This window comes from Aedes aegypti, chromosome 1 (assembly GCF_002204515.2).
Source record: "Aedes aegypti strain LVP_AGWG chromosome 1, AaegL5.0 Primary Assembly, whole genome shotgun sequence".
Classification (NCBI taxonomy): Eukaryota; Metazoa; Arthropoda; class Insecta; order Diptera; family Culicidae; genus Aedes; species Aedes aegypti.
In genome coordinates this window covers 31,706,564-31,723,734 of record NC_035107.1, presented here as the reverse complement: position 1 = coordinate 31,723,734, position 17,171 = coordinate 31,706,564, and the positions used below count along the sequence as shown (strand labels likewise).

General features: G+C 37.3%; 1 protein-coding gene across 1 annotated transcript; it reads left to right on the top strand.

Moving 5' to 3' along the window:
- The first annotated feature begins 1,038 nt into the window (after positions 1 to 1,038).
- LOC5577191 (signal recognition particle 54 kDa protein) lies at positions 1,039 to 16,718 on the top strand. The gene is made up of 5 exons (XM_021839319.1): positions 1,039 to 1,481; positions 1,545 to 1,796; positions 2,585 to 3,039; positions 3,103 to 3,364; positions 16,018 to 16,718. The coding sequence occupies exons 1-5, from the start codon at positions 1,404 to 1,406 to the stop codon at positions 16,483 to 16,485; spliced, it is 1,515 nt and encodes a 504-aa protein (XP_021695011.1). The 5' UTR covers positions 1,039 to 1,403; the 3' UTR covers positions 16,486 to 16,718.
- Positions 16,719 to 17,171: the final 453 nt, after the last annotated feature.

Here is a 17,171-nt window from a genome sequence, read left to right as displayed (position 1 = left end):
ATAACGCTAAAATTGACCATTTTGGACACCCAATCACCTCCTTGTAACGCTTTTTGTATTGATATTGTTTTTATTTTTGTACGAACCGTAACATCGCAAGGACACCCACCCACCCCCTCCAGCGTTATGAAATTTGTGAATGGGCCCTACGTGGTGATAAGTATATAAAAATCAAATTACGCAAAAAACACATCATATCATTGCAGAGAAAACTATTGACAGTTCAATCAACAAACGCAAAAGATTGCCTACTAACACCCAACTATTAAATCTGTAGGCAAAAAATGTCAAATCCGAATCACCGTTTTATAACTAGCGTAAAAAGCTGGATTGAACACCTACTTCAGAAAGGTGCAGAGAACTCTAAGACCTCTCATAGGTGATACGGGATGTTGTGAAATGTTGATTGAAAGGGTAGTGGCACAAATATAATATTTACGCATTGCGATCATGCGCCGCTGATTTGATCAAACTCAAAAAATTCCTCTTTCGAAGCGCTTCTGCTCTCCACCGTTCCTCTGACCGTGAACGCTACATAACATAAACGAACTCACTTTGTAGCGTCCAACGAAAAACAAAAACGAACTTTGCTTGCTTGGGATTAATCAAAAAACTCTTTTACAAAATTTGAAGAATAGTCATGCAAATAGTGTTACGAGAGGGTAGATGGGAGTAAAATATGTGCATTATTGGCGTTATAAAATTTGTGATTTTTTTTTGTTTGAAACATATTTTCTTCTTCTTCTTGGCATTACGTCCTCACTGGGATAGGGTCTGCTTCACAGCTTAGTGTTCAATGAGCACTTCCACCATAGCTTCCACAGTTATTAACTGAGAGCTTTGGGCCCATTCACCAATTTCATTTTTATTTTATCTCGCGTGGATGAACCACCTCCCTTCTAAAACACCTTGCATTGCCGTGCATAACTTAACGAAACATGAGGGCACATTGAGTTACTCGCACTGGCCACACTGCGCGCTCAAACAAAAAGTCACTCATCTCCATCTGTCAACTCTACAGCTTTGTAAGCTACACTCCCGCTTGCCAAATCACTCGCTTTTTGACTGCTGCTGCTGCGTGTTGTTGTCGTGTTCTTCAGATTGTACTTTCGTTTTCTGTGTCGTGCAAGCAAAAAATCGCAATTTCAACATAAATTTCCCGTGAAAATCAGTGAATTTCCTCCAAGAGGTGGTGGAAAATAGTAGACTGAACGTGTTTCTCCGGTTTTGGAGAATATTGGTGCGTGAGAAGAGAAGGGAAATGTCCATTTGGGAATCAGTTCAAGGAAGGAGAATCACTAGCATAATCGTTTGAGGAGGAAATTCCCGGAGGAATCGATCTACGGAGAAACATTCAGACATCTTTTTCGGGAATATCACAGTAAAGGAGAGCAGTCGTCAAAATGGTTTTAGCGGATCTCGGTCGGAAGATTACGAATGCTTTGCATTCGCTCAGCAAGGCCACCATCATCAATGAGGAGGTGGGGATGAGGTTCAAATCAAGGGAATGAATCTTCGTTGCTCACTTCCGGAATCATTTTCAGGTGCTGGATTCTATGCTGAAGGAGATCTGTACGGCCCTGCTGGAGGCGGACGTGAACATTCGGCTGGTGAAGAAGCTGCGGGAAAATGTGAAGTCGGTGATCGATTTTGACGAGATGGCCGGAGGATTGAATAAGCGGCGGATGATTCAATCGGCGGTTTTTAAGGAACTGGTTAAGCTGGTCGATCCGGGAGTAAAGCCGTATCAACCGGTCAAGGGGCGGCCCAATGTGATCATGTTCGTCGGGTTGCAGGTGAGGTGATGGGTTGGAATATTCCCTTTTGGGATTGCAGGGCTTGTAGCAGGTCTCTGTTTAGAAACTTGGTCACTATTTTAATGCAAGTGTTTTAAAAAGTCTCTATTTTCAATGGAAGTTCTCTAAAATTTATTTCTTGATCCAAATGGTCTATTTTCCGTTTTCTCCGTCTAATGAATCCTAGCGCAGGAATCTATAGGCTCCGATGAATCCTTCAGTGACTTACGCGATTGTTTTTCAAAAATCTCTTTTCACATTCTTTGAGGGAAAACTTCCGGAAATTTTCTAGAGATTTCTTGAAGAATTCTTTCAGGGACTCCTACAGGTGTCTATCCGAATATTTTTTCTTATTATAAGATTTCTTAGAAATTAGTCCAAAAATTCCTGCAGAGATTTTTCAAATGATGTTTAGTATATTTCCACAGAATTTGCATCGAAAAGTACTTTGAAAATCCACCGCATATACCTCTAGTCATTTTCTCTAAGATTACTCTGGAAAATATATTATTCTAGGATTATCTTCAGAGATTTTTCCGCCATATCTTCCACCGATTGCTCTAGTGCATAGCTTCCCAAACTGTTGGTCGCGACCTCCAGGGGGATTGTGAGCCTTTGTCAGTGAAAAATTCTAATTAGGGTAAAGAGGTATAGTACGCCTCCCTACTGTTTCTGTTCTTGAACTAAACTAGAGTAAATTAATCATGAACAAATGAATAGAGTAATACGAGCAATACTATACCAACCCTAGGAGTCCTAATGAATCTTTATTTTGCTCTTCTTTCTAGGGATCCGGAAAGACCACCACCTGTACCAAATTGGCCTACCACTATCAGAAGAAAAACTGGAAGTCGTGCCTGGTCTGTGCGGATACGTTCCGTGCCGGTGCGTACGATCAGATCAAACAGAACGCCACCAAGGCCCGGATTCCGTTCTACGGAAGCTACACGGAGGTGGATCCGGTTGTGATCGCCCAGGATGGCGTGGACATGTTCAAGAAGGAGGGCTTCGAGTTCATCATCGTCGATACGAGCGGTCGCCACAAGCAGGAGGAATCCCTGTTCGAGGAGATGTTGGCGGTGGCCACGGCCGTCAAGCCGGACAATATCATCTTCGTGATGGATGCCACCATTGGGCAGGCTTGCGAGGCGCAGGCCAAGGCTTTCAAGGAGAAGGTCGACATCGGATCGGTTATTATTACGAAGTTGGATGGCCACGCCAAGGGAGGTGGTGCCCTGTCAGCGTAAGTGGACTCTAGAAACTCCAAGTGCTTCAATGAATCCAATCCGGAACTTCCTCGTTTCAGTGTGGCCGCAACGAATTCTCCGATCATCTTCATCGGAACCGGTGAGCACATCGACGATTTGGAACCCTTCAAGACGAAACCGTTCATCAGTAAGCTGCTGGGCATGGGAGACATCGAGGGTCTGATCGACAAGGTTAACGAGCTGAATCTGGACGACAACGAGGAACTGATTGACAAGATCAAACATGGCCAGTTCACCATCCGGGACATGTACGAGCAGTTCCAGAACATCATGAAGATGGGACCGTTCTCGCAGATTATGGTAGGTTTCGGTGGTACCTTTTTTCGGTCTTTGGAAGAGGGCATTTTGAGTGTCCTAAAAAGCATAGCTCATAAATTTCCCACAAAATGTCAATTTTTGTCATTTTCCACATCCTTTTTGAATGAAAGGCTGGTAACAGGTCTTTTTTGGAGACTTGGTCGCCATTTTAATCCTAAAAAATCTATATTTTTATCGCATGTTTAAAGTGCCTTTGTTACCCGAATTGGTCTCTAAAGTCACCTTCTTCCTGTTTTTGCTTCTAGAGAAGCCAGCAGGCATTACAGAATTCGTTATCAATGGACCGATGCACGAGTTCACTATCTGACGTTTGAGCGGTGCCGTGTTATTTACGTGACCATGGCAACGAGTCAAACGTCAAATTAGTGAACTCGTGCATTGGTCCACATTTCTTTTTTCAATTATTTTAACAAGTTATGTAGATAGTAAATCTTTGAGCTGTTCTGTGAAACAGGCATCTCTGGAGAAGTTTGTGGTTGGATTTTTGATGATGTTCTAAACGGGAGTCTTGGAGGATGTTCTTGGAAAATCGAAGGAAGAATCACCGGATAAAATCCTGGAGCACCTTCTCCAACAATATCTAGAAGAATCTTTGGATGAGGTACTAATGGAATTTCTGAACTTAATCCTGTAAAATAATCACTAAATGAACTCCTAAAGAAATCTTTGGAGTAATATCTGAGTCTTTGAGCAAATACCTAAAATAATTTCTGATGAAATTGCTACAGAAAATCATGACAAAGAAGGAACAAAAATCCCACTAAGCAAATCATTTTCGGCCTTTTGTCCATTCGGCCTTTTGTCCATTCGGCCTTTTGTCCATTCGACCTTTTGTCCTTTCGACGTTTTGTCTTTCGACATTTTGTCCATAAACTCGAACAGTGTTACTTGTCATTATGTCATGAAGAATTTCTGAAAAAAAAGTTCTTGAAAATATACTTAGAAAAAAGTCTGGTCTGATTCTATGACGAACCTAACTCCTATTTGTTCTTTGTTAGGTTTCGTTTTTGTTTCATTGATTCTTGTTTGATCTCTTTTCGGTGTCTTTTTGCTGACAAGAGGTTTCTAAAGTTTCTATTTTAAAGACATCTACACCGTTTGGCATAATTGTGAAAAACATTGATTTTGTTAATATTCCTTCTTTTGAGGTGAAACATCTCGGAATCCAAATATGACCACCACAATGGCCGACTTATGCCCCCTACTCACGTTTTCAAAGGCACAAAACACAAACGTTTGCCAACTATAAACGTTTCTGATCTTTTCATTTTAAGTTTTCTGCTAGTGCACAAAGCTAAAATAAGAAGTGCACTGTTGTCGGATGCTTTCTTTGCGAGCTTTGTGCCTTTGAAGTTTCAGTGCAGTCTTAAAAGTGTATACCAAACAGTTTCACCTTAAGCAAAGGGATGTTGATAACTGCTCGCGATCCGCATTCCGTTGTCAATAGGGTCCTAAAGCCTTGTCCCAATTTTAGTGCCAAATGCTTAAGTTTAGACCAATAACACATGTTTACTCAATTTTCTAATGTTTTCCGTTGGTTTGAACCCAAAAAACCTTTTTTTTAGATTTTGTCACACCCCTTGGCTTAAATTCAAATTTTGGGTATATTTTGTTTTCCGTGTCCCTTCCGAAATGTCAGATAGGAACAACCCCAGTGTTAAAACTAAAACCCCTGTGGTGTTTTTGTCGACTAAGCGAACGTCAAACATGATCTCAAGTGTCAAGGTTCATTTATGGACCCAATTTTAAAATTAAAGTTTAAACATGATATCCAGATTAATTAACTCATTACGCGTGGTAAAGATGGACAAATTATGGGTGAAATTATGAAAAAAATCCACGTGCTCGGCTGGGACTTGAACCCAGGACTCTTGTATGCTAGACGAGCGCTTTACCAACTAAGCTACCGAGCCACTTGGTGACCCAATAACTGAGTTGGTTACAAGTTTAGAATTCAAATCCCTACAGACCACGCGGACCCCTTTCATAACCAATATCCATCCATCCATCTCATGTTCCTACACACGCGGAGCGAGCGAGTGCGATTTATTTAGTGTTGAAACTGTTTGCCTATCGTACCTACATCGCTTCCACAACAACTGTATTGTTACTCCGTTAATTAGCCCAGAATGAGACTGCCTTCTCAGGGCAGGTCAATCAAAGTCATAAGAACTGATGTCGCAAATTAGTCCCAAACGTCGTACGGCAAATCAAACAAATATAGCTACTTCAATTTAATATATAAGGAAAATTAACAAAAATAACTCAATAATCCTCCAAAGGAGAATCGCTTAGCTCTAATTAGACAAACACAATTAACAATTATATTCAAATTGATTGCGTGACGCGGAAAAAAGTAGAGTACTTAAACTAAACTTGAAGTAGGTTTTATTAAATTCAAATTCAATCTCGATCGCGAAACAAATTCAACTAAATCTATCGAGATAAGCGAGTTTGCATTTAGTTACTAAAACTTTTAATTCACAATGTGTTTATTTTAGAGTGAATTTAAATTATCGTTACATGGTCTCTTTTTAATTCCTATTTGATTGAAGTTTGTTCGGTCTTTTTCAGACACAATGCCTACACACTTCCTCATTTTTACGTACAGTAATACGAGCAACTAATATTTGTCGTAATATTACAAGAAATCCCAAGAAATATGTTTGAAGAATTTTTTCGATCATATTCTATGATGAATGAAATTTGTATCGTCTGGTTCTTGTTGGGTTTCTTGTAACTCCTTTTTTCGTGCAAAATGACGCTACTAAGGGATAGGGTGAATTATGTATTTTGGACAGGTTAAGGATAAGTCTGGAAACGGCGATCGATTAACTACATTAGATGTTAATATTTTATTACGTAATATTACTCATATGCTTGATGTCTCATTGTACTTCGAGTTTCTGGGGAGAAAAAGCTTACAAACTGTAGTATTAGCTACCAAAATAGCGTTTTTCGGCGGCCTGTCTGTTATACATTTCGGACACCAAATATACATTTTGGACACCCTCATGTGCATATAATTTGGACAGGGGCATTATCTCAACATCCATACAATGGTTTCTTAAAAACACGACCGTATCATAAAATTTTAAGTGTTTACATGTGACTTGTGCATTTTTTCGCTTATTGGATGTGTATTAGACCTACTCATATTTTCAAAAATGTCTGGAAACTCCGCAGTCAACCAATACTTTGATTTTTCATTGCGAAATGAACTTCTGGCCAAAATTTCACTCAATTTAGAGTAAATTAAGTTGTGCTTCAAATCAATTATGTGTTTTTGGGCTATTTTCAAGCTTTAAAAAATCATAACTACCGAACGAAGCATCAAAATTTATCGGAAATACTTCTACATAGTAGTTTATCCAATTCTACGAACTTTTGCCGAACACAATTTTATGATTGGAGCAAGTTTTAACATAGTTTGATTGAGGTTTGTATCTCGAGGTTCTTGAAAATCTCTTTTTTCGGGAATCGTTTTCACTGAACAGCATGCCTGCATGAAAATTTCGGATTTTTAATTTCCAGACATGATGACAATGCATATGTAAAAGTAAATCCCGTTCAAAGTAACCATTTATCTTACGAAAATGAATTGTAAAAATTAGGTAATTATGAAGCACATTTGTAAATCCACTGTGGGTGAGCCAAGAGCACCACCGTGAGCTTCAATGACTACGAAAAATGAACACGTTAGCACTGCCTTTTCTCAGTCGACGATGATGATTGTTTTCAAATCGTTCTAAATGATCAGTGAAATGCGATCAAAACAATCATCACTCGGAAAGAAAAAGCAATGCTAACTTGCTCAATTCATTCGTTTCCGGTACATGTGTCATGCATGATTTAACTATCATCAGGTTGCGATGCGGTGCTCGATCTTTGGGCATTTATTGTAATTTATTGCCTTTAGCAACATGTCATCTGTTGATAGTCAATGAATTCATAAATGTATTATGTTTGATTCCCGTTGACTAGGGCCTGAAAAAATAATACCAATGCATGTTTTATATACCATATATATTGAGAAAACTGTAATTTCTGGGTACAGCGGAGTACAAATTTGGATCAAACAATGTTAAAACTCAATTTAATCTTGTTAGCGTGTTCGACAAACTTTAACAGAATAGAATTAGCTTTCAAATAGTGGTAATAGCAAGTGGTTTTGATTTTCCACATGCTAGTTATGATTTTTCAAACCTTGAAATAAGCCCAAAAACACATTTACAACTTGAAGCATACTGAAATCTTTATCAAATGAGCTGAAAATTTGACCAGACATTGTTCTTAGCATGAGAATTCCGAATACTGCTTGACCGGTAGATTTCCAGACATTTTTTTTAAATATGAACAGGTCTAATGTGTATATTAGTGATAATCAATCATTTTATTTAAGGTGAAGATAAATCGAAGCCAAACTTCAAATTTTCAAGTGCACAAATCTGGAGAACAGATCACCCGTTTGACCTGAAAACTTAATCGTTTATTCACCACCAGCTAGTGATCAATCAATTAAATTTTCAGCTTGAACAGATGTTTGGTTTTCCAGATTTGTGCTCTTGAAAATTTGAGGTTTTGGCTTTGATTCATCTTCACCTTAATGCAAGCAAATATCATCAGATCCACGAAAAAACGCCTGCAAGTATGCATGCATGCGACATTCCAGTGCGTTTCATCAGATGGCCAAATTATATCAACTGAACAAAAACCATAATCTATTTTGGACATCACCTGAATAATGCCTTATATACTCATGTTAAGATTTTAGATGAACTTAGCTTAAATTTTAGGCATATTTTATCATATTCCCACTTTTTAACTTTTTATGAATGCCAATTCTGAGCGTTATTATTGCATTTGATGTATGTTCTTCAAATGCACATCCTCTTGCATTCGTAGGTTTCACAGATGTTCTGTTGATATAGTTTACAATTTTGATATTTTTGAAGCCAATTTGTAATTGTTATGAAAATGGTCATCATTAATAAGTAGCATAGTGTATAATTTATGCAATACATGATGTTTCGTACATATATTCCTCACCATCTCATTGAAAATGAGCATGGAACAACTAGCCTGTCCACATTATATACATGTCCAAGTTATATACGTTACCCTAGCAGGTCATTTTTTAGGAAATTGGTCTCTATTTATTTTCATGCAAATCTCTGTTTTAATGGAAGGTCTCTAAAGCCTCTTTTTCACCATAAGGGTCTTTGAACTCGTTTCTTTCTCTTTTCTGCTTGCAGTGAGTCCTGGTGTAAAATTCCGAAGGCTCCACCTACCTGCATCTATTCTACATGACTTTCATAAATTTATTGTTAGATTGCGCGTGGAAAAGCTTTTAGCATTTTTCTAGAGATTTCTTTTCTGGGACACTTTTTGTAACTCCTCCAGGGACCCCTCCAGAATCTTCTCTAAAGTTCTAATTCTCTCAGAAATTCAAAGGATGCTTAGAAAAATTTGCTCCAGGACATTCGTGAGTAATTGAAAATATTCGTTTTAAGGATTTTTCTTGAAAACCCTTCAAAAATTTATTCAAGAGCTGATTTTTTTCCAGCAACTTTCCTTAGTATTTCTTCGAGAATTCATCTATTGTTTTTCCCAGGCATTCCTCCAGAGATTTTTCCAAGAAGATCTATTAGGAGTCTGTGTTATTTGGCATAACACCATTTGGTATAAAGGACATTTGGCATAACATTTTCAAATTTGTGAAAGAAGCGATATAATTCTGGTTATGCCAAATTACTATTATGCTAAATTACCGTAATTCCAATTGTCATTAACGTCAAATTGACGTCTTTAAATTGATCAAAGACTTCAATGTTTAATACCAGCAAAATTCCCCAGAAATTATGTACCACGATTATCCAGGATTTGTTTCCTTCATAAGATCCTGATCAATATTATCCAAAGATTCGATTGATTATTTTTTCAATAACTAACGTTCTTAATAGTCTAGGATCTCTTTCCAAGATCCTCCTTTTCAGGAATTTCTCCAAATTGTTTTGAAAAAACATCCTCTATAATTCCTTGGAGACATCATTGGAAGAATTACTGGATAAATTAAAGAACTCTTGACGGAATACTGGGAGGAACCTCTGCAGTAATTCCTGTGGCAATTCTTAGATAAATTAATGGTTGAAATTTTCAAAGAAATTCTGAATGGCAATTTTGGTATATATACTGATAAATTCCTGGAGGCATCTATGAAGAAATTCTTGTTTGAATTCCTTAAGATGCTTCAATTTTGGAGGTAATCCTAGTTGTTAAGAGGTGTACCTCGTTTTGCATAATATCATAATTCCGTTCAGGTATACAGTCGATTGGCATAATAGCTGTTTGGCATAATGCCATTTGGCATAATTGTGAAAAACATTGAATTTGATCAAATTGCTTCTAAAGCAAAGGGGTGTTGATAAACTGCTCGCGATCGTACATTCCGTTGTCAGTTATTCAAATGACTTACTTCTTTCTTTTTTTTTTTGGGAAACCGATTCCCAATCAAGCTCTTTTGGAGTTGCATCATACATGACATCAGGGTCCATTATGTCCGGGATATTATAGCGCATTTTTAACAAATATGTGTCCATATTACTTGAAAAAATTAGGAAAACGTGATATTTTATGATGCATCTTATGGTCCCGGATATTACTGTACCAATGCAGTTACTTCCTTTTCACATTATGTCAAACGACCAATATTCCAAACCACTTTATGCCAAACGACGTTAAGCCAAACGGATGTATGCCAAACGGCATTATGTCAAACGGGGTTGACCCCTGGGGAAGGATTACTGGTTGAATTCCTGGAATATACTCAGATTTATCCTTAGAAAAGTTTCAGATTGAATTACACAGTGAGCCAAATATAACCTTTTCGTGTCCTTAACACCCCATTTTATGATACTGGTTTTAATGCTGTTCACATAAAATTTAAACTATGTTTAATCAATTTTTTGAGTGATTAGATCCATCGAGCATGCAAAATAGGACTTAAACTTTTGTTTGAGACAAAGTTTGGCTGAAATTGGCCAATTCAATATCGATTTGAGAGAATTTTTTAACATGCTTGCAGTCTCGATACAAAATTCGTGGTTTCTTTAAAATCGACAGCTACAATATCTTCCAAATCTCCAAAAATTACTTTCTTAGTTATTAGGTTATTACAAACTTCGTTGTTTCGTGTTCTTTAGCACACAAAAACTGTAGTAAATCAAGTATAGTAAATCAAGCACATAAATCAGCACACAAGCTAGAAAAATTGGATGCAATTTCTAATGTCATCACAGTTCAATGATTCATCATATATCATTAATTTCGCATGAATCACAAGGTGCATACACGCGATAGGAATTAAAAAATAACTTGGATTCCAAGAGAGCATTTTCTTCATCTCGCGATCCAAAAACCATTCTCAACTTGTCCAATGGTTTTTTTTTATTTCCTTTACAGATTTATACTTTTTATAAATCTCAGAGGAAATCAGCAAAACATTAATGGGTTTCTCCTTTTTTTCGAAAATATACGACAAAAGGCCCAGAAAAACTAGAAGGGTAAACTTTCACACGAAAAGGTTTGGTCAAAGAAGAGGATTCAGAACAATCGGAATTTTCTTTGGGTACCCCTTCATCCCCGTCAGTTTCCATAATGGAAACTTCACACAGATAGAAATATCTATGTCAAATGAAAACTACAATAATAGGAAAAGAAATAAATAATAAAGGTAAAATTATACCGTAAAGTGCCCTAATTCAGCGCATTGCCTAATTCCGCGCATTTCATACAAAATTATTTACATATGGAAATACACATCAATACTGCAGCAACTTTTAACGCCATTTGATGCTACTTTGGTTTAGAATAAGTTTGAATCACAAATAAAAGCAAATAGAGCAATTTTTCGCGGCGTAAAAAAATAATCAGTGGAGGCCCGTCTGAGTAGACGCCATTTTTTCCAGGAGGACACAAACAAACGTGATTTCTATATTGAAAATGTTTCGTTATTTATGCAATATTCTATGAAACTACTTGCTACAGATGTGTTTCATGATGCTTCTATGAAATCTTATCAAATATTAGCATAATTATTGAGATTTATCCCAAAAAGTATTGCGCGGCATTAGGGCACGTCATTTTTCATAAGTCCCTAATTCCGCGCACTGCTATTTACAGAACAACAAACAAGTAAAACATGCTATATTGGTCTTCACAGCTGAATATTTATCTGAGGAAGTATTTTCATGCATAAATACGTTTCGCAAACAACCGGAATATCGGGAAAGCCCACTTACAGGAAAACTAGCGGCCGTTCAGAAATCACGTGGTCATTCATGGTGGGAGGAAAAGTTTGTCCAAAACCAAGGTCCATAAACATTTGTTATTGCATGAACAGTGCAGAATACGAATATACAGACTTAAATTATTTTACAGGAATCCGTGAAATTCAACGTAATACCAACAGCTGAAAATTTCGGTGAAATAAATTAACGGAGTACGGTAATTTTTTACAGTTTTCGGTAAAACTTTACCGCAATCCGTTGAATTTCGACGGAATTACGGTGTTTTATTTTACCGCACTGATCAGCTGTTGAGATTACGGTGAAATTCACGGATTACGGTAAAATAATTTAAGTGTGTAGAGGTAGTCGGGGCGATTTCGCCAAACTGCCTATTTTTTTGAAATTTCTTCTGGAATAACATGCAATCCCAAAGCTGACAAGGAAAAGGAAAAAAATATCAACGTCTCCGCAGTCGCGAAACGTCCAAATGCTGAAAAATTGAAAAGTATTGTTTGAATACAAATAAACTGAATAAACTGTTATAAAATCCTCAGTGTTCGGAGCAGTTTTTCCAAAGCTGCTGATAAATCTAAACACAAGACTATAGTTATTTCAAATGTCTGCAACTTTTTCTGGCATAAAATTTCACTTCAAAGGCTTTTTATGTTTCGGTGTGATGCAATCGCAATTGCATATTTGCTGGGATGTTCATATGAGGGTTTGCGCATGATTGATACAAACACAGAGGAATAAGTAAAAAACTCAGCAACGACAGAATAAGAAGACCGTCTTCGCGAGTCTCGTCTCAGGAAAAGACTATAACAAATGTTTATCCTTATTTCATGTGATAGTCAAAAAATTATAAAAAAGTCTACGTTACGGATCATACAAAACTTTACTTTTTTTCCATACAAAAAGTGTTGTGGAGGGGGGGTAGGGGGGGTAGGGGGTTGAAAATGTTCAATTTCAGCGTTACGTAATGAATGGATGCTGCCTTATACAAAATTAATGTTAATTTGATTGTTTTGCAAGTGCGCGGAATTAGGCATTCTTCTGCGCGGAATATGGAAAAGCGTTAAAAAAATGCGCGGAATTAGGCAATTTCAACGAGTGAACTATTTCAAAAAAATCACAATTGTAACGTGTGAATACAGTCTAGTTTATATTTTTGCCATAATCTAAAATAGATTTGTTAGCGATCCACCCATAAAGCTTTTTTGTTGATGCAATACTAATTTTTAAGTAAGGATTTGAAATGTTTTATTCGTTAACTGCGCTGAATTACGGCACTTTACGGTACCGTAAAACGGGGTAACTTTGATAATGCGGGTAACTTTGATAGTGCGTAACCCACCGCAAACTAAATGATATATCATAATTTCTGTTAATCAGTTAAGCAAAACGAATGCAATACTAAAGAATACTAGTATGACACTTCATGTAAGAGTGGTTTTCATTTGAATCAAGAACATTTTAGGCTTTTTATACGAATTTACAAAATTTACACAATTTTAGCATTTTCGAAACGCTTACAAACAATCTGTTCTACGATCACTATTTGATGTAGTTTTGAATAGTTGGCCACTTATCTTGGATAGCCTAGTTATCATAGAACTTGAATACGGTCTCAAATCTCTTAGCGAAAAGCATATTCACAAACTGGGATCATTTTTCTAATCTAAGTCAGAAATTTCCATATAACGTTAAACGCCTAGAGGTATGCAATGCCCTACAAATGTTCGTTATTCATTCAATTTTGTTCGAATCATAACCCATTATCAAAGTTACCCCAAAACAGAAAACCAACTTTCGATTATATGAAAAATTATATATCCATTCAAAATGAATCATTTGCCAATTTATCGACTGTAATCGATAGCTAGGATGCCAGTACTTGTTTTAAAAATATAAATTGTAAATCTTTGAAACAGCATGCAAAAATATTCAAGTTTTCTTCGAAAAAACTATCAAAGTTACCCCGTTTTACGGTACTCAAGGTTTTGCAACGAACGAAACTCCAATGACGATAAAAGTGACCAAAAACTTGAATTCCAAATACTTGATAGGCAGCTCTTGAATTATTCACACGGGGAAAATCCTCCAAGCAAATCGTCAATATTGAAATTCAAAGCTTCGGAAAATTCATATCTGAAATGGAAAAAAATGACAAGCGAAGAAAAAAAAAACGTCTAACCTGGTCAAGGCCTACTTAACCGGGTATGAAAAAAAAATCACATTAATATCACTTTGTTTCTTGGAATTTGTAGACTTATGTTTCATAAATTCCGACAAGCTTATGATGTATTTGATTTCGACAAATTCTTTTAGTCAACGCTTAAGCAGAACGCGTTTTATAAATTAACTATGTTTACAGTTTTGTGTTACCTAGTACTAGTTTTTTTTTCATTAGGACCATGATGTCTGATGGCAGTAATCATCAAATAAATAAATAAATAAGGGGCTACCCCGTTTGGCAAAAGCCATTTGGTATAAATTCATTTGGCATTATGGTCGTTTGGCATAATGGATGTTTGGCATAAACAAAGAAATTAGAAAAAATAAATAGTGCTACTTAAAAGAAGATCTTCTGATCAAAAGAAAGGAAAATCGTCGATGAAAATGTTAGCAGTTTTATTGCCAACATAGGAAAGAAGGCAAAATTATCAATGAAAATGTTACAATGTAGTAGTTACAATGCGAACCACTAGTTTAACAACGTAATTAGAAAGAACAGCCTATGATCAGAAGAAGGAAACATCACATGTGAGAATGTTAGCAATGATAATGCTAAAAACATACTCAGTTTTCAATGATTATGCCAAACGTCCATTATGCCAAATGACAATTTATTTATTTATTTGTCGTCAATCAATAGTAGACCGTTTCATTACACACTAATTTTACAGATTTTTCTTATTTCTAACAGAAATTATGAAGGTACATAACAACACATTTTATGCTGCAATGTTTTATAAACGAGTTTACAATCATCGAACTGAATTGAAATATCGCTTCAATTTGGTTTTTGTTGTTGTGAAGTCAATACTAGCGCAATGTTTATTATATGTTGCCATCATCTGATTAAGAGGCCCATATTTGGCATAGTTAGCACGATAATGGCATGTAAGGAATATATTCCGGTTTCGCAATTGTCGGAAGGGTGCATAAAAATTTAGTTTTGCTAAGAGTTCTGCGGAGTCAATACGATGTGAAACAATATCATTTACGAAGGACACCATTGCGAAATCACGACGCACTTTTAGAGTTAGTACGTTAATGCAGCGGGCTTTATAAGAAAGTGGAGGAAATCTTGTCCAACCTAACCTTACGTAGGGCAAACAGTAGGAATTGTGTTTGTACTGATTCTATCCGTTCTTCATGTGTTATTGAAAAAGGAGACCAAACTACACTATAATATTCAAGTATTGACTTTACATTATACCAAATGACCGCTATGCCAAATTATTTTATGCCAAAGGGCTTTATGCCAAATGACGTTCCCCCAATAAATAATATGAAAGGGCGTAACATCAAAACGGACCCTTCGTTTTTTTTTAGTTTTGCCCAGACATTAGATTGTCGTGTGAATCAAAACATGAATGTCTTAAGTCTAAATAATAAAAACTGACTACTTTATAAGTAAAGTCGAATACGAATGTAGTAGCTTAAGATAGCCATATGTGACAGAACATGGGTATCGTGAGATTGAAAGAGGAAATTTGCTCCCCAAAATATGGATTCAAGGCACATCTGCTTGTCGCAAGCTCACATGAATGTTTTCACAAATAAGTGAGCCAGCAACAAGCGGAGTGGTAAAAGAATAATCGAATCCGAAATTTTTCCTCTAACACTTTCAGCTTCAGAATTTGATTCTTCTCTTTGAAAGCACGATGGTGACTGTCGTTCGACCCGAGGTCCAACCTCAATTTAGTTCGCTATGGGTTGATCACAGACAATTTAGAAATTTTGAACACTGAATCTGTTGGGTGATAATCTTTGCACCCATAGGATGACGCACACAAATCTGAACGGGAAAGCTTCTGGAAATTATGTGGAAAAAATATGGAATCCCTGTTGTCGGTTGTCGAATCAGTCCATAGAGCAAAATTAAAGAATTAATGTGTAACACACACGAAATTTGCAAGAAAATCACAACAAATTGGTTTGGACGTTTATGAATCGATCCATAATTTTAAACACACAGATCAAACGTGTGGATTTTTATCAGTGTAGTTTGGCTATAGTCTTACTAGGTCTTACTTAACTAAACGTCTTAGCCTATTTCAAAGACCCATGTTAAAAGCTCCATTTTAGCCCCTTTGAACAATGATACCCTTTCTTCCACAGGGCATGATCCCCGGCTTCTCGCAAGACTTCATGACCAAGGGCGGCGAGCAGGAATCGATGGCCCGCATCAAGCGACTGATGACCATGATGGACTCGATGTCGGACGGTGAGCTGGACAACAAGGACGGTGCCAAGCTGTTCAGCAAGCAACCAACGCGGGTAATTCGGGTGGCGCAGGGATCCGGAGTGACGGAGCGGGAAGTGCGCGACCTGATCTCCCAATACACGAAGTTCGCCGCCGTCATCAAGAAGATGGGCGGCATCAAGGGCCTGTTCAAGAGCGGCGATATGACCAAGAACGTGAACCCGACGCAGATGGCCAAGCTCAATCAGCAGATGGCGAAGATGATTGACCCGCGGATGTTCCAGCAGATGGGCGGCATGAGCGGCCTGCAGAACATGATGAGGCAGCTGCAGCAGGGCGCCGGCGGCCTGGGGAATCTGATGGGCGGATTCGGTAAGTCTTGAAACGGGCGGCGTTTTGAGAGTGTAAGATTGTTTATTTCCATTCAGCTCCTTCAGTAAGGTTTGAGTTCATTATTCCGGATTATGAAATAGTTTATGTTTGTTGTAAGATGAGGAATTCTTGAGTTTCTTGTATTTTTTTTTTGTTTTAGAACGGCGAGAACCGGAAGATTGTGTATTCTCGACGTATTATAGGATAATAGAAATATCTAGGTCTATCCACCAACAATGTCTTACTTGGAACTGTCTTTTCGGTTTAGACATCGAGTTTTGAAGAAGCCAAAACGTGTACGTCTTGGTCGTTAAATTTCAAACGGGTAGCATCGGCCCGTCATTGGACTGGCGCCAAACGCTAAAATTGCCATGGAAACATGGGACAGTTTACGTAACACCTATGAGCATAGCCAAATACAGTACACAGCATCCGATTGCTGAGGACAAAGTTATTAAGGAATTACTCTTTTTTTAAAGGGTAGTTCAGGCCCTTATAACGGGCTTCGGCCCAAAATGGTGCAGACAACTCTTACAAATCATGAAAGTACCATATCTCCCCTTTCGGCATTTGATAAAAACTTTTGTCTATAAGCGTCTTTGCATGGGTTTTCACTGTCAAACAAATAAGCCTTATAAAAACGAATTTGACTGATAATTCTTTTACTTTAAGAGATAGAGAGGTACAATGTTCAGCA